The sequence below is a fragment of the Toxotes jaculatrix genome, chromosome 11 (assembly GCF_017976425.1).
Source record: "Toxotes jaculatrix isolate fToxJac2 chromosome 11, fToxJac2.pri, whole genome shotgun sequence".
NCBI lineage: Eukaryota > Metazoa > Chordata > Actinopteri > Toxotidae > Toxotes > Toxotes jaculatrix.
Window position 1 is genome coordinate 14,031,273 of NC_054404.1, and position 18,128 is coordinate 14,049,400.

General features: G+C 41.4%; 1 protein-coding gene across 5 annotated transcripts in view; it reads right to left on the reverse strand.

Annotated features, from left to right (window-relative positions):
• dst (dystonin) overlaps positions 1-18,128 on the reverse strand; it is a 99,943-nt gene that overhangs the window by 26,300 nt on the left and 55,515 nt on the right. For all 5 annotated transcript variants that reach the window (XM_041049411.1, XM_041049412.1, XM_041049415.1 and 2 more), the window contains 21 exons: positions 17,971-18,117; positions 17,617-17,832; positions 17,392-17,535; positions 17,068-17,304; positions 16,048-16,200; positions 15,685-15,918; positions 15,260-15,520; positions 14,203-14,751; positions 13,721-13,897; positions 12,623-12,746; positions 11,799-12,007; positions 11,360-11,677; positions 11,061-11,227; positions 10,764-10,920; positions 10,110-10,236; positions 9,872-9,922; positions 8,844-9,079; positions 8,562-8,691; positions 7,969-8,168; positions 7,361-7,859; positions 5,548-7,016 (listed from right to left, as the gene is read on the reverse strand). In XM_041049411.1, coding sequence (XP_040905345.1) covers positions 5,548-7,016; positions 7,361-7,859; positions 7,969-8,168; positions 8,562-8,691; positions 8,844-9,079; positions 9,872-9,922; positions 10,110-10,236; positions 10,764-10,920; positions 11,061-11,227; positions 11,360-11,677; positions 11,799-12,007; positions 12,623-12,746; positions 13,721-13,897; positions 14,203-14,751; positions 15,260-15,520; positions 15,685-15,918; positions 16,048-16,200; positions 17,068-17,304; positions 17,392-17,535; positions 17,617-17,832; positions 17,971-18,117 — 5,805 coding nt within the window. The remainder of the gene's footprint in view (positions 1-5,547; positions 7,017-7,360; positions 7,860-7,968; positions 8,169-8,561; positions 8,692-8,843; positions 9,080-9,871; positions 9,923-10,109; positions 10,237-10,763; positions 10,921-11,060; positions 11,228-11,359; positions 11,678-11,798; positions 12,008-12,622; positions 12,747-13,720; positions 13,898-14,202; positions 14,752-15,259; positions 15,521-15,684; positions 15,919-16,047; positions 16,201-17,067; positions 17,305-17,391; positions 17,536-17,616; positions 17,833-17,970; positions 18,118-18,128) is intronic.

The window sequence follows — 18,128 nt, forward strand, 5'->3', positions numbered from 1 at the left end:
GCTCTGCCCTCTCCTGCCATTGATCAACCCAGGTCTCTCCACACTCCCAGAGCACAAGGTTCCACTGCGGCTGGCATACTCATTCAGATTAGTGGGGGCAAAAGTGCGCCATGACCTCCGATGATGAGGATGGTCCTTCTTCTCTCCTCCCTGGAGTCGCGACTTAGGCAGCACTGTATCAGTGGCCCTGATTATGTTCCCATTTAGTTTAAGTCCATCAAAGACCACACGCTCATCCAGCAGGGCGGGTTTTCGGCTTTGGAGCTCAAATGAACTAGAAGCGGAGAGAACTCCATTTCCACACAGGCTGCTGAGGTCTAACGTGCGGTGCGTGTAAGGTAAGGTGCCTGTGAAGTGCCGGGAAGAAAGGCTGCCTTTAGAGCCCGAGTCTATCTGCTCATTGAGCCGGACGGTGTCATAAATGGATCTCTGGGGCACATAGCAGTCATCAATGTTCAGGTCCTCCTCCTCCCCCTTCCCCACACAGGAAGGGTTTTGTCTGAGGCAATCTGGTCTGCTAAGTGGTTTGCCCATGCTAAAACAATTGTCACCACTCACTACCAAAAAAAAAAAAGAAGAAAAAAAAATGAAGGATTTCTAGTGAAATCCTTTGAGGTATATGTTGCTTTAGTGCACAAGAACTAATGTAAAAAGGAGCTCAATATGACCAATTGACTTGACAAGCAATTGTGTGCAAAATAATATTTTTCCCCTCTTTTAAATGAGAAGTTTTACAAATAAATGCAAAAAGTTTCAACTGGTTTTTCAAAATAATTGCTTGTGAAGATTTAAAAAATAATATACAGACAATTAAATGTCACTAAATTTAAAAAATAAAGACTTTAGAAATACAAATATGTCAAACATAGAGTAAAAAAATTCCCAAACAAATCCTAGGACTGTGTAGCAGCTCCATAATCCATATTAGGAATGAAAATCCAGTCTTTCAATACAGTCACCTATCTCAAAAATATTCCTCCAGGCTCTTCTCCGTGAACTGCCAAAACTTAATCACTAGTCCTCCGGTCCAAAGTGCTTCTTTTTCCCTGAAATCCCTGCAGCATCCATGTGAGCTAAAGGAAAATCTTCAGTGCAAAGTGAAAATATCCACAGACAAATCCAGCAGGCTCTACCAAAAACTGTGGGCTGTTCTGAGGAGAGCTGGTACTCCTGGATAAACAAAAAAGCCTGCCCTTTCTCTCTCATCGCTCCTCTCGCAATGACAGAAACCCTCCTGGCAGAGGGTTTCATGCCCCGCCCCCGCTCATTATTCAGACAACATCTGCCACAACTCCATTTGTGCTCAGAGCCGCTCCGGCACATGTTGATTGGTGGACACAACCCTTTTTTCTCCCCCTCCCTTTCTAATTCCCCCTTATGTCTGCATGGTCCATATGACTTCACTTCTAAGCCATCTTCTACATCCTGACACAATCGCTCACTTTTCTTTTTCTTTCAGTGACTGAGGGGATGGGAGGGGAAGCAGTACGCACCAGCTTTTCTACTTCACAGAAAGAAAAAAAAAAAAAAAGACCAGCAGGCAGGAGCAGTTCCCACTCTGATGACATCACACTATGCTGAAATAGATTCACATTTTTCCTTTTTTTTTTCTTTGCCCTCTGTTTTCTTCTTGTGGACAGTTGCTGTGGACCCTGCAGATATTCTTAATTACTGTGGAATGCTGAGGGGGGCACAGGTCCCAGGTAATTTAACACCGACGGTTCTGCCAAGTGCATGAAGGGGCTTTTTATGTCCAGTGACTGGGGTAGGAGAAGAAAGGAGGATAGAGGAGATAATAAAAGGAATTTATTTTTGTTTCCTGGATTGTCTACGCCGCAGTAGCTCTGTAAAGAGCTGAACGATCCCAACTTCTTTGTCCAGTCCTGCACGCATGAGAAGAGACGGAAAGAAAAGAGGAGGCTGGCAGAGATAAATAAGCAGTTAAAGATCTGTTGGGATTTTTTTTTAAAAAAGGATGTTCAGCCACTGAAATACGCATTATTTTTAAATAATCTGGCTTCTAGATGAATGAATACAAATTATTCCTCTAGTCATTTTCCTGGCTGCAGCAGGTCCCTTTGTCAGCACTGTCCCATATATCTCTGGTACTTTGTGAACTTCATATAAATTCTTTTTAAGCAACTCAGACCAAAAGTTGCAGAGACCCAAGGTTGAAGAGAGGACACATTTTTCAACCAAACAACTGAATAAAGCTTTTTTTCAGCAGCACCACTCATCAGCCGTCTCTTTTGCTCTTTCTGATTATGTTGAGCTGTAATTTAAAATAAAAAAAAGCTTGAAGGAGAGTTTCCTGGATTATTAATTGATCATGTTTGTCACCATATACAGTAGATAACAGCTGCAATTAATGATTGTTTTGATTATAAATTAATCATTTTTCTTGATTAATCGATTAATTGAGCCCCAGTTCACATATTTAAATAGACTGTTTTGCCTGGTAAGCAGCACAGAACCAACAGATTTACCATCAACAATCAGTTTACCATCACAGGCAACAAAGAAACAAGCAAACAAACTTTTTCAAAACTACAACCAGCAAACAATCAATCAGTAAAAAAATTAATAAAAATGTGTCGCAGATTAATTTTCTGCTGATTGTTGAGATAACGCTTGTTATGAGTGATTCAATCGTGTTCTAGCAAACCAGCAAGCTGAAACAACATTCAGCTTCTAATGAATAGGTTCTCATGTCATTGTCACAAATGTGTTGTGGGAGTGCACGGAGGATTGTTTTCAAACTGGTCATCCAGCACTTAGCTTCAGCTGACGGCTGCTTTAACACTTATGACTTCTGTCTGCATTGGAAACAAAGACTTTAAACCTCTGATGAATAGAAAGCTCAACATAATCACCTTACTGCAAAACCATGTGCACTCTACATGTATAGAAACTGGCCCATTGAGGTTTCATGTTTCACTCTAAGGAGAATGTATCATCTCTGTGTGGCAGTGAGTAAACCACACTACGTGGCCCCAGTGACACTTTTTTGCCATCAACTTCAATGAACTGGGTTAGCTGCAGTGTGATTCAGAAGGTAGAAATTTCTTTTTGAATTGAAAGACACACTGATGTAATGTCTGAACGGTGAGAAACGACACCCACGCCAACCCCCAGCAGTGTTGAGTCACTAGAACTGCCCTTCACATAAAGATATACATACACCAGGAGCTCCTCAGTCAAGCTTCCACAAATCTCATGTGGAAAAACAAGAGTAAACACATGAAGTCAGGCATGTCTCTTTCAAAACTTGACCTAAAATGGTAACAGCACAAGAAAGAGATGAATCCAAGCGCTGTCTTTCTCTGTTTATTTCCTTCTCAACAGACGCCAATAAAGCCCACTTACCTACACCAAGAGTCTGATCCAACGGATATAAAACAGAATATGACAAAATCATATTATGCTTTCATGCTGCGGCTAAATAAAGAAACAATTCGAGGTTTGCTATTTTTGCCAATTCTCCTCCTGATGCTATGTATTAGTATGAATGAGTACAAAAGGGGATTTTCCACCAGCAGCTGAGGCCGTATATGCCCTCTCAACCCAGACTAGTGAAAGGACAAAGAGGAGTTGGGGGGGGGGGGGGGTAAAAACACGCACCATGACAACACTGCTCAGCAACAATCTGAATCAATCACTTCTTTAATAGTTACCCTGCAAGGCCTTTTAACTAAACTCCACACAACAAACTGACTGATACCCCCCACCCCCACTACCTCAATGATATTTTAATCCATGTAACTCAACAAGGGGTTTGGATGCAGTCCTACTATGTAAGTTCAGCACCCCCTTAATTGAAAAAAAAAATCCCTTGACCTACATCTTAGGAGAGATCTGTGTCATTTGCCTTTACACGGCTGTTTATATTGTTTTACTGTACCGCTACCTAATACTATAAATGAAGAAGTGTTTCATAATTTCACCTCTAAATTTAGGTCAATCCTCTTTTAAAACTCCACAGGAATTTACAGGCTTTTACAATATTTTGCATCTGTCTGTAAATCTTACTAATGGCTACCCCCTTGTTTTATCCCTCATTGATACCAACAGAGGCCTCCACGATTTTATAGACAATATGGAGAGTTAGAGGAACTGAAAACAGACTATTAGGAAAATTAGGGAGCTGTGTGGCATGTTTGTAGTCCTGCATAAAAATGTGCATGTTTAGTCCAAGCATTCTTAATGCAATAAACAAAAGCCTTAATGATTACTCTATAACCTTTGGGATTATCATGTTCATTGGGCAACTTTGTAACAGGTAAAAAGAAAAAAGAAAAGAAAAAAAAACTAAACTACTGCTACTGTTGTACAGATAAGTTTGTATAATTAACATCCTTCAGTCATGTTCAAAAACACAGACAGAAGCAGCATTAACCTTAAAGGCAGAATTAGCAGCAGTTAATTTAACTAAATTACACAACCTTCAGCAAAAGCTTTAATGGACGCTCAGTCCTGCACAAAATACTACAAGGTTTCAGGATACAGAACACCAGGCCATTCTGAGCTTAGAGCCACGGGTAATGTGAGGCTGTGAAGGTTCAGAAGTAAAAGAACAACATCAGTGTTAAGAGATCAGGATTCAGGCCCAGCTTCATTAATGAATCAAGTGATACCCTGCTGGCGACCACCTGGCTGTGAGGGTCCATCCCTCCTGCACCATCATTGCATATGGGCCACAGCTCTTTTGTTAACAACAGATGCCCTGAATGAACCAGCAGTCCCCTGAGGATTGCCACGCATGTAGCAAGTGTCTTCAGTATAGAGCCTGCTGGTAATCTGCCCCCAGTGCAACGTTTTGTGGATAGACAGCACCTAAAATCTTTATTTGTGCGTTTTGGGAAAGATTTTGGATGATTTGCATAGCAATAAAAGCATTTCTCATAACAAAAACATTTCTCATAATTGCCAATTTGAAAAACAAAGGGCGCACTTAACATTAAATCAACACTCAACATTAAATTTAGTCAAAGACCTCGGTGCAGTCTGTTTTAATGTTGTACACTGTATGTGAACAAACTGTAAGAGCAAAGGTGTTATGATTGTATCTTTGTGGGAAGAAATATTTAACCCAATATCTGAGAATGCATCCCATTGTCCACACAAATTATATATGTCTCATTATTTTAAGTATGGTAATACTGTATTTTGTCAGTTTAAAGATATAGGGACAGCACTATCAATATCATGCCTGACAGGGCCACAACTGGTAATAACAAAGGTCTCATGTTAAATAGTACTTTCCATTACTGATATGCAAAGCCAACTACACACTCTGCATGTAAAAGGACGTTAGGTCCCTCTGGAATATCATTAAGTTCATGACTGTAGCAACTCATACTGATCCCCTGAGAACACAAAACAAATGGATGCAAATGTAATGTGAAGCAAGCTGTTAACATCGACCTTTACGCTGCTGTGAATTCACATATGTTCCATCATCGAACTGATTCACTTTTTTAACCAGAGGAATAAAAATGAATCAATTTGATGTCTAACAAGATAATTGTCAGACCGGGGACACTGTACCTTAAAGGCCTCCAGCTGTTGGTTGATGACGTCCGTCTCCATGCCAACCGCCTCCTGGGACGCCTCCTTGTCCACAGCTCTGCAAAGTTGATCTTCCATTTGGTGGATTTTACTGTACAGTTCCTCTAGCTTGGTGAGAGTGCTCTGCACCTGCACCTCTCTGCCTCTGGCTCTGTCTAACAGTTTCCCACACTGCTTGCTCAGAGCATCCAGATCTCTCTTCAGGCCTAAGAGGTCAGGTGAGGTTTCAGTCTCCAGCATCTTCTTGCAGCTATCTCCAGCATTGGCTGTGTTAGCCATCAGCTCTTGCAGCTTAGCCACAAAGCTCTGGATGCTGTCCTGCTGTTCTTTAAGAGTGGCCAAGTCAAGATCCACAGGAGCCATGCTGTCCAGCTCATCATCCAGGTCTGTGAAACGAGTGAACATCTCACGGATGCTGTTTTGGAACTGCCCAATACCCTGCAGTTTACCCTCCAAGACTTGGCACGTCTCCTCTAGTTTCTTGTTCAGGGAGTCGTAGTCCTTTTCAATGCTGTCAGCCTGCAGTAAGAGGTCTGTCACTCCGTCAGCATCTGGGACATCTACGACGAGGTCCTTGGCCAGGCTCTTCAAGTGCTCTACTTGGTTCTGAACTCCCTCTAAACTCTTATGTTGGGCTTTCATGTTGGTCAGGTTCTTACTGCTGTGACCCTGCACTCCCTGTGATTCATAGGCATCCACCTGCTTCTTGGCTCCCTCAAGCTGACCCTTTGCCTCTTTATGGACATCATTAAATTCTTTAACTGTGTGCGAGATCTTCTCCAGGGAATCCCTCTTGCTCTGCAGACCCTCGACTACATTGTCCACTCTTTTGCTAATGCTAGCCTTCTCCTCCTTTATAGCTTGAGTGTCTGTGTTGGCCACCTCAAGAAGGCTATCAGCAGCTGTGTTGAGCTGCTCCACCATCCCTCGGTGCTTATCAACATCCTTCTGGAGAGCTTTAACCTGAGAAATGGAGCTCTCAACGGCAACAGGATCAACAGTGAGTTTCAGCCGGTCCTCGCTAGCTTCACACTCCTGAATCCAAGAGCTGAGCCTCTCTGCATGCTCCTGATATTTCAGAGATCTCTGCAGAGCAGTCTGGAGTTTCTCTGCCTGCTCCACAGAGCTCTTCTTCACCTCCTCCCAGTTGGAAGAGAGGGTAGTGAGCTGCCCTTGTAGTGCCAACTTTTCTGCCCCATCAGTGTTCTGCAAAAGCATCTCCCCTTCCCCAGTGATTGTGTTGTAAGTCTCTTCGTGTTCACTGAGAGTCTTCTGGAGTTTACTGTGTTCCTCCAAGGTTTGTTGCAGGATGTCTGCTTTGGCAGAGATGGTCTGGGGCTTAGACTGGTCCTGGAGCTTCTCACCCAGCCATGACTGGAAGTCTTTGGAGGTCTGATGGAACTGCTGAGAGCTTGCAAAGGTTGAGTTCAGCTGCTCGATCCGTTTTGCTATGACAGACAAATGTGGCAGTTAGTGAGTTAAATGCTGTAACACGTTTTACACAAAAAAGTCGAACCAATTCGGTCATCGATCTCAGTTTAAACTAACTATACTAGGTTCCAATTTACGTTCCAACATAAGTTATAAAAAAAAAACAGACAAAAGGTTAAAATAGAGCCTAGAGACCAGAGCTTGAATACTTAACTCAAGAAACTGTGGTTGCGAAAATTAAGGCTGTTGGGAAGTTGGTGTCATAGTATAAATATATTCTGCAGTGACTCAACACGAATAAAATCATTTCTTTTTCCAAACATTACAACACTACATTATTAGGTTACATTAAAAGGCCAACCTGCTTTCTCCTCCAGCTGTTTGAAAGGCTTGCTGACACTCTCCAGCTGCCTGGCTAAGTCTGCTTTCAGATAGTCTTCAGTCACCATCGCTGTGAGCTCTGCATTGATGGCCTCAGCCTCCTTCAGCCTCTTCCTTTCTTCTCTCAGCTGAGCTGAGATGTTCTGAACGTCCTCCAACTGCTTCTTCACAGCGTCAGGCTGGGTGCTGTGGCCCTGATGGTTGGTGAGCTGATTCTCCAGCTGAGTGGCAGTCTGACTGAGACTCCTCAGTAACTCCTGAAACTGCCCCGTCTTCACCACAGCCTGGTCGATGAGGCTGTCTCGCTGGTCCAGCTGCCCTGTGAGGCCTTGCCACTTTTGGGTGATGGAAGTGAGCTGCTCCCTCACCAGATTCCCGCTTGAGGGGTCCTGGTTGTCTGAGCAGCTTAGGATGGCTGAGGCAGCTTCCTCAAGTTGCTCATATTGAGGTTTACGGCTCTTAAATTCATTCTGGAGGATCTAAAGGGAAGAATTTGATCAAGATGAACAATCAGAAAAGTAGAAGAAATGTTGATTCTAAAGGGATGTAAAACCTTAAATCATTCCCAACAGCTTGCACCATGCTTACCTGAACTTGCTGCTTCTGCATTTTAAGCATGTTCGGGTCTATCGAAAGGGGCCCAAGAACACTCATCATCAGCTCCTTCTCTGAAAGCCACTGACCAAGTTGCAGCTCAGTTGTTTGGAAGATGTCCAGATTCTTGTTGGACTGTTCCAGGTGCTGCTTCCTCTCCTCTACAGAGCCGCTGATATCTGCCCAAGCAGCATCTGAGCAGGAGGGCAAAACAATCACACCAGTCTGCATTAGTCAGCAGAATAGCACCTTTCCATCCACTGTCCCACTGTTCACCTGGCAAATCTCCCACTGTGCAGGACCTGGCACTACAAAGGTGTTAATTTAACCGCTCGGACAGAGAGCAGGTACTGAGACAAGCTCACACTCTGTTCATTTGTTTGTTTATGGTCGGTAGACAACAGGACAGACACCAGGAATGTAGCTGATCTAATATCTCATATAGTATGTGACATGCTGTAAAAGCCTTTACTCAAACGTCAGGGACGTAATGAGATTCATTTCATCAATGAGATTCAACAAACCTCTGACAGTTTCAATGACCTAAATTACCCAGGGCCATCTGGACACAACACCTTGGTGCATACCTATTTCAGCAAGCATCTGTTTCCATTTTGCTGCCTCAGGGGAGTTTGGATTAGACGTAATCAAGTTGAGGAGCTTCTCTCTGAGCTTCTGGAGCTGCTCCTGCTTTTGCTTCATGCCATCTTCAAATGCCTGAGAAAATATAACAAATTATGAACGCTGAATCCTATGATTTCCAAGAAGCGTGTCATATGAGTATCTCGTTTATAGCAGCACAAAGTCAGGGAGGAGCTTTGGAACATAATTAAATGTAAAATGTAAATGCAACAACAACAGTTCTGTACCTTCTGCTGTGCAAGCTGTGTTTTCACTGAATCTTTCTCTGTGGCTGCGCTGTTCCATGACGCTGCAGTCTTTTTCATGTCCTTCAGCCACGTCATCATGTCCTCCGTGTCCTTTTGGGCCACTTTCAACTCCTGCACCGAGCTACTCAGCTCTGTGGCTCGACTCTTCAACGTTTCCCCAAGGTTCACGTATCCCTCGTTGATGAATGACATGTTCTGCTGAATTACCATCAGCTCTGAGGACATTTAAAATAATTCCATCAAGTTTCCTTTCTGGGAGTATAGTAGAGTGTCATACTGAGGTTATGATAACAGTGAGGTACGGTTAATATAATAGCCCTACAGTACAGTATGTTCAGAATATGAGTGTGGAAAATAGCACCAACTCTCTGTAAATGGAATTTAAGAATACAATCTTAAGTGCACCTACACAATAAGTTACTGCAGCTTGCAAGAACTACTCCTGTACACAGATTTGTTCTTAGTTCTCAGATGAGAGTGCCTTAAGAAAACAGTTCCTTAACTTAAGAATTATGCTGCTTCAATCTGAAAGAACCTGGAGTTTAAATGTTGCCCAAAAAAAAAAGATTTTTTTTTGTCATCTAAGTAAGTAAGGATATTGTTTTTTGTCCCTTTTTTGCAGGACAACTTCTCACAATCTGACAGCTGCCTCTGAGCGCTTATGTAAGTCACAGTCCAGGTGAACATCCAAGAGCTTATCATCAGCTATAGTAAAAATCTCCATCACTGTCTCATCCCCCTGACCGCTTTTTGCTTCATCAGTTTTTCCTAACTTGTTAAACCATCACCTCTCTATATCAGTAAAAAAAAAAGAAACTACAAACTCCCTCTATCTGTGTCTTTTTGCCCTTGTAATTCTACAACTCGTAATCAGAACATACTGTTACAGTGATTTACAAATGTTGCTATTTGTTTGGCATAGCAGTGTTTTGAAAATGGGCCATTATACCTGCAAATCAGACCACAAACACTGTATTTTCACTGCAGCCACATACACACTTCATTACCTTTATTAGTTAGGTAGGAATGGCTCGCCGGACCACCACCATTAGTAAGAGCTGATGCAAAGACATAAGACAAAGCTTGTGTAAAAGACAGGCAGGCTGACTAGGATTGTTGGCAAGAGATTGTTCCACGGTCTCCAATGGTTAGTGATTATAAAGTACTAAGAAGTGCACCCAAACAGCATGCTTCCCATTCCAATGAATGATTCAAACATGTGAGGTTAAGTGTGCTGATGTTTACCTGACTTGTTAGGAGTCTTTGTTTTGGCAGGGGATGTGAGGAAAGTAATGAGGCTGCACAGCGCTGAGCCTTTAGTGTTCAAGTCTTGGACAGCAGGGCCTTTGGAAGTCCATTCATCTAATAATTCCTGATGAAAGAAGGATCAGACAGATAAATGGTGTATACGGGCATAGATATGACGGATGGTATTTTTAACACATGAAAGTAAGAAGGTGATGTCTGACACATGAACGTGAGAAGCAGGATAAAGGAAAAATGGGTGATTTCACTTCTTTAAGACCTTTTTGCATTTTCTCTATTCACACTAGACCCTTGATCTCCTTCTGCGATTTTTTTTTCTCTAACATCATGGGAAGAAAATAGTCTCTCTGCTGGACAACATAGTGTTTCACTCCCAGATCTGTCCACTGTGAAAACTCACCATCCATCTGTCATTAGTTGGCAGAGAAAGCAGGTTGGGATGGGGAGTTTAGGGAGGATAGGACTATAATCTGTTAAAACACACTTTCATCTATCTTTTGCAAAACACATAAACAAAAGATGTAAAGTAGAACATCAGTAGCTTCTGTTCCAGCTTTTTAGAGCAGTTCGAAAAAATCTATATCAGAGTTGCACTCTCTCTATAGCAGACTTTTTATTTATCTCATGACTCACAGTGACTATCTGCAGGTCCTTCTCCAGACTTTTCTCACTGCTGCTTGGCTGAACTGCAGGTACTTTCTCATTGGTCTCCTCCAGCCACTTGGTGAGCGCGCTGGCTGCAGATCTGAACTCTCCCAGCTGGTCCTGACAGGATGATACCTCTTCTTCTCTGTAGTAGACAAGAATCATATCATGCATCCATCTGTACATTACCAACATTAGATAAACAGTAAAGGAAAGGATGTATAACTAATTGTTAAAAGTAGAAATACAAAGAACCTCTTTTTCCTTCCCCAGGTCCTGACTTACTTTTCTTTGACAGTGTCTTTAAAGGTGGTGAAAATATTTGAGAGATTGTCCATCTTGCTCTGGATCTGGGCTTTGTTTCCATCAGGGCTTATTTCAGACAGCTCTTTGGACAGAGTCTGCAGCTTCTCCAAATCACTTGCATGTTCAGCCATCTCCGCTTTAGTATTCTACAGTGAAATTATAATAGTCTGTCAATCTTTATAAAAATTTAAAATTAAATTATTGATGAAATGTTACATTACTGAAAGGTACCAAGCATGTCCACCTATTGTCGTAAACACTGTCCTTAGTCTACTTACCTGCATTAGCTGGGACAGTTCATCGAAGGTCTTCCCTGGCCCGTCTGTCTCATGTAGATCTTGCGAACGCTTCACAACAAACTGCTGAACTTTATCTGCGACCGTCTCAAACTGTTCCACCTTTTCTTTCAGCTGCTCCAGATGGGAAACCTTTTGCTTGTGCTTCTCACAGGCATCAGTGAAGCGCTGAGAGAGAGCATCCATCTTAGACTGCAGAAGCGCAGCGGCAGAGGGATCTGCTGTCTCCACAAACTTCTTCACCTTAGATTTCATGGCTGAGATGCTGCTCTGGCGACTTGCTATGTCCTGCTCTAAGGCCTTAAAAACACAGGATGTACCACAGAAAGGTTTTAATATGTAGATAAAGTGAAAATCAATCACGTACATGAGTTACAGTATATAGTTATTGTACTGCTGAAATGATGACAAGAATACACACTGCTTCTTTGCTGAGGATATCTCCAATAGATGCAGAGTCCAGGGGAATCTGTCCTTTCTCTTTCACACTGGTCTCCACTCCCTCCATCCATCCCATCATTTCATCCAAACCATCCTGGACACTCATGGAGCGAGTCAGAGTGATCTGCAGTTTCTCATTTCGATCACTCACAGACTTGGACAGGTTGTCGTAGCGCTCTACTACGTCATCTGCAACACATGGAGGCAAAAATCAGTTTGTGTTTCAAGCTGAACAATTTCTCACTGTTTGGGACACACTGTGAGATAAACATTTCAAAGCAAAGCAGAAACCTGTTTGGCATTTATGAGTTTGTTAACGCTATAATTTTGACAAAGGATTGGAGTCAAAAGATTTTGGTAGAGTAAAAGCATTTTTAAATGATGGCCAACAAAACAGTGATTGGGGAAAATGAACACAAATGAGACACCCTAAAAGCCATAAATCACACAGATACTTTGTGTAAATTGTAGAAAAGAAATGCTGGACACTTTGTGGTATGTTGACATTTTTGTGTGTTACTAAATGATGGTGTGCTGCCTTAATGACCTTCCTACTTGTTTTAACAAGTTGAGTGATGAACATTTTGCAAGACTATGAGGTTTGTTCATTTCAAGCTGTGTTTTAAAATGTGTGATTTTTAAAACTTTTCAAAGTCTGGCATCTTTCAACTTGCATATTTAAAAGCCTATGTCCAAACCCCATTATTTGAGTGTGAATGATGACACATAAAATCTTTTAAATTCTCTGATATTATGAAGATGGTGCAAAATCTGATCTGCTCCCTACTTTGATTTTTCACTCACCTACTGTCTCCTGGATCTCATCTGGGTTGCTCAGCAGGTCTCCTTCAGATGTTATCAAAGACTCTGCTGTTTTGCGTAGTGTGTCAATAGCAGTCTGATGTCCTGTCATCTGACCTTGTAGGGCCTGTGGATCAATAAACAAGAGGAAATCAGAGAGGATAAAACTACATTCACATAAACACATGTCCTCTCTCTACATTTATACTATAGTGTACAGGTTGTACATTTCATTAGTGTGATGGATTGAACATAAAAACAACAGAGTAATGAGAGTAATGCAAGAATGTCTGGACTACATCTATGTAATATTAAGACATTCCACAGATATAGTTATATGTACCTGTCCGCTTCAACTGTTACACTTACAGAAAGGCTTAGGATTACTGCAACGATTTGTAAGCAAAGCCAGAAGTACACTGCCCCTTGGTTGGCTCACAGGCGCCTCTTATCTTGGCATATCTATGCTGTAAGTCACTACCTCCCTACAGAGAAATGTTAAAGCTAACTGCAGCCAAAAGCTTTGACAGAGACAGCTCTGTCAGCCTAGTTTCTTATCCTCTCATAGGAGTATGTAAGCTACAAATAACCAGAGTTAAACTACTCACATGTGGGTTTGAGTCTGACCACGTAGCTAAAAATAGCTTTGTTTTACTTAAGTCAGTGGAAACACTGTATATGGTAAGGCAGGTCTATTGTGCCATGACCTTATAACCCCATCGATGCTCCAAGTTCTGCATGTGTTACTTCTAAATAAAGCAATCTTTTATTTCTTAACTTGGATTATTCATAACTTAACGTTCATGAGAGTTCACAGAGAGTTGACAAAGGTCAGCAAGGACAACTCAAATGCTATCCTTTTTTAACTTTAACTATAAAAACTAATTTTCAACCAAATGAATGGAAGAATACATGGGAAGAAAGATCAAAAAGGTTTGTTTTTTTTTCATATGACTCCTGTGTCAGCATCACAGAAATACTGAAAACACCAAGATAAAAAAAACAAAAAAAGGACTACAATCTGAGACAAATCTGAGTTTTTCACCACAAGATTCTGAGGCTGGGCTTTATACCAAGACTAAACATTGCTGTTTTTCTTGCCTTGGTCTCTTCCAGCTGTTTCTGTAGGGTTTGTGGGTCAGCTGCTATGGCCTCTGACTGCTGCTTTCTCGCCTCCTCCTCTGAATTGTTGAGCCACTTCAAAAGAGCGGTGCTGGAGTCGTCATATTTCTTGTACTTGTCAACCACATCTTTGAGGTTGTTGCCAAGCTGATTGCACTGAAACAAAAGGTAATTATATTATACTTAAATTATACTATGTGCGTGATTCAAAAACCAAATAATTCAGTACACAGGCTTAGTGCATGAAGATAAATATGTCAATTTATGGAAAACTGTCTCTTTCTTTGAGAGTGACATTTTCAAAATGCTTACAGAAAATACTGTGACCTATTGTAACTATCCTAAAGAGGCAGTACATAGCTTTTTTGAGCTTTCTGGGAAGACAAATGCTCCCACCCAGTGGCAAGAATAAGCTACTGCAGCCTCAAAAAATTCATCTCAAGAACTGGAGGCTTCAGTACCTGTGAATGTAGTGTTTTGTATCGACTCGCTGCTGAATCCAGTTTATCCTTGACAGCAGCACAGGTTCCTGAAGTATCCACGCACAGCTGAGCATTCTTGGCGACAGGGTCACCTGATCCACAGGCTTTAGCCACATCCAGCACTTTCTGTCCTGAAATAGTGATGAAGCGAAGGTCCCCTTTGTGAGAAATCACATCTTCTGAGAAACTCTTCTGTTGCTGGAGTTTGTCACTGAGGATATTGAGGGATCCCGCAGGAGCGCCCAGCTCCTTGATGTCTCGCTCCGCCTGGTCTAACCAACCCTCAAACTCCTCGCAGTCGTCCTGGAACTTCTTCAACTCCTCCTGGACACATTGCACCTGCTTCATCTGCTGTTCAGCCTGCGTCAGTGAGGCCTCGTAGCGCCCCTTCAGTTCCTGGATGTTCTTATGAAGTTTCTCTTTCTCTTCGGGGGACAGCATGTTGGCTTGCTTGTCGAGCAGAGCCTGAGCTGACTGGACGGCCATGATCATATCCTGCTGCTGGGACAGAATCTCCTTATGACGAGTCTATGGGAACAATAAAGAAATTAGGACACAATACCAATACATATATTTGCAATTATTATTTACATTTTCATTTTTTATTTTATTACATTTTTTATATTTACATTTTAAAATCATTTATACTGATTTTATTCTTTATTATTCCTTGCTTTTTGTCTTTAATGGCCTTAAATGCTGAACATGAGGAAAGGGGAATGAACATTCCACTCCCCTTTCCTGTTTCATTAATCTCACATTAAGTCTGCTAAAGACTATTAAAACCATATTCTTATCTATTTCACTGACATTACATATCTTTCAATAGGAAATGTCATATTTTAATTTGAACTTTTTTCAGATATCAAGACTCAGAAATTGATTTTATTGCTACTTCTGTCTTTCGGTTTTAGATTTTACCATGACGATCTGCCTCCAGTAACACCCTGGTACTTTATTTAACTCGTGCAATGTTGAGAGGAAAAGTCAAGTGTCTAGAAAAATATCCCACTTGTTTGCAACAAACCAATAATACCTTGACCCTTTCATACTGCTCATCGAGGTCCAGGGAGGCGTTGCTCTTGCCGCTGGTCTCTCTGCCAAAATCATTCTCAGTGGTCTGTAATGCATTTCCATTGGCATCGTCATCCTCTCCTATCACTCCCTTGGCTGAGGTGTCCTCTGGTAGGTTTCCATTCTCTTTACTTATATGGTTTTCATTCCCTATGTTGGATATCCAGTCTAGAAGACCTTCGATTTTGTTCTTACTTTCTTCAAGCTGCTCAACAGCTGCTGCCTGTACAGACATTGTGATTACATATTAACAAAATACTCAATAGTGAACAAAATCAATATTATATGTTGACATATAAATTTATCAATATGTTAATTAAACTGTAACCCATAATATAAATTCTGATGTATAGTATTTACAGACAGCACATATGGAGGTAACTTGACCTTTTCACTCTCCTGTTTTATGGCTGTGGTAACAACCTTCTCCAAATCTTTCCTGGACTCTTCAGCCCGATGGTTGATGAGCTTGGCTTTGCTCTTAGCCTCTTCCAACTTGCTCTCGATGATGGCGATTTGATCTGGCGTCAGCTTGTTCCGGTTTTCCTCCAGAAACTTTTTAGTACTGGTGATGACCTCATTCAAGGCACTGGCGTTTGTCAACACGTCTTTTTGCAGAGCCTTTAGAACGGAAGAGGATAAAGCAGGAAAAACAGTACACGTATGGAATAAAAGCAAGTTTTAATAGATGGAAACCCACTTGGAGACATAATGTAATTCTTAAAAAGTAAAAGGAAGTGTATTTCAAACCTGATGTTCCTGCTGGTACTGCTGCAGGTCTGTGACACATTCAGCATTGACAGGCTGTTGCTGATGACCAATCAGGCGGTTCTCCGTTAAGGTGAGATTATCACATACTTCCTCCAGTTTCTCTGTAAACTCCCTGTGCTTCTCCAATAAAGTCTGACAAAACAAAAAAACAAATAAGTCAATATCACACTTGATAACAATAAATCAGTCATTTAGACACATTTATATACACACGCAGTAAAACATTCATGGGAACAAGAAAAATGAGAGGAAACTATTCAAGCACACAGAGGTAACATGCAAAACCTGCAAAAATGTCCTTTATAATAATAGAGCCAAAATGTTGTATGCTGTAAACATGCTATTTTGCCATTCGCCACTTTGGTCTCTTGATGGAAATAAATACAGGAGGATCGTATGTTGTGTATATTAGTGGGTTTGTTGTGGGTGAAAGTGTTCCAACAGAACAGGTGCATTTTGTCCACTGTTAATCGGTCACTGCTGTCTTGAGGCCTGTAGGACACAATCAGCACACAGGTTAGTGGGCAAGAGTGATCGAACGCTTGAGCATGCAATGCTGTTATTTTTTTCGAAACATTTAGGGCATTCACAGTAAAACCTCCCAAATCTGAAACAGCCTGGAAACAAAAGCCAATAATTGATTTCAGAATACACTGAAAAAAATATACTGAAATATTTGGGTAAAAATTTTGAATACTTGGATGTTGTTGAGTGTTCATAATTTCGAAAAAGTCAAATTTTCAGTTTAAATCCATGAAAATCATCAGATTAAATATTTATACAAAAAAGATTTTTTTTTTTTAAATAGAGATGATTCACCATTCTTATCTGATGTCTGAGGTTCAGATGACTTATTCCAATTTCCAATATAAAATGTCTGACATGCACTGTAAGCATTTGTTATCAAATTTAATTTTCACTTATCAAACCAAACATGTATACACAGTTGTTTCCTCAAGGAAACCTCTATGATACTGTGTAGCATATCCACAGGCAGACCTTCTCCAGGTTTTCCCTCTCCCTTGTGTCCAGTAGGACATCTAAGGTGCTCCTCTGTGTAGCAAGCCTCTCTGTCTGATCCCTGAAAGCTCGCTGTGTGGCGCTGAGGAACTTGAGGAGGTAGCTGCTCTGAGCCGGACTCAGGAACTGAGCGTGCTCAGAAATAAAGCACTGGATATCAAATGTGACATCCTCTAACTTGAGCCTGGCTTCTCTCTGCAAATTGCTCTCTGTGTCCTGGGACAAGAAAAGATGGAAATATACTGAGTAAGTTTCTGTAGTTATTGTTGATATTGAATGTTTTTAATGGGACGTAAGCTATACCTTGTTCTGCTGTATCAAGTCTTTCAGCGTGTCCACATCACACATGTTCAAATCCACACCCTGCATCTCAGAGTCATTTTGGATGAGGCCCGCTAGTTCATCAAGATCATTAAGATGTTTCTGGTACATTGATTCCAAATGTACCTAAAATCACATTTAAAATTAGTCAATAGCTGATGCAACTGTTAAATCACTGTATCTTAATTACTAGCAATGAACACTGACCTTCCCTTTTTCCATTGCTTGAATTAGTGAGCAAGTCTTTTCGGCACACAGTTGGGAAACAGCAGTAAAATCTGGCTCTATTTCCAGATATATCGACGCCAAATCTTGGTGGATTTGCAAGGGAATGTCGTCATCGGCGGAGCTTAAGAGCCGTTTGGCTTTCTCCACATCTGCTGTCAGAACACCAGCCAGTCTAGAAAGTTGGGACTCCAGAGACTGGATACAAGAGCAGATTTAGTCAGGACCTAATGCACGCATGTAGTAAATAAATGGAAAATTAAGGATTATGTAATGTCAGAGGATTAGATATCACACCACAGAGGACATAAGTTCCGTAACTATTTAATTTCTGACCTGACATTCCTCTATTTGGATCTGTAGCTCTTCCATGTTGTTGCCCACGGGTGTCTGGATTAAAAGGTCTTTTCTGACATCATCTAAAACATCAGCGTGATCCTGCAGCCTCCCAACACACTCCAAATAATCCTGGATGGAGAACAGCTGTGGGACGA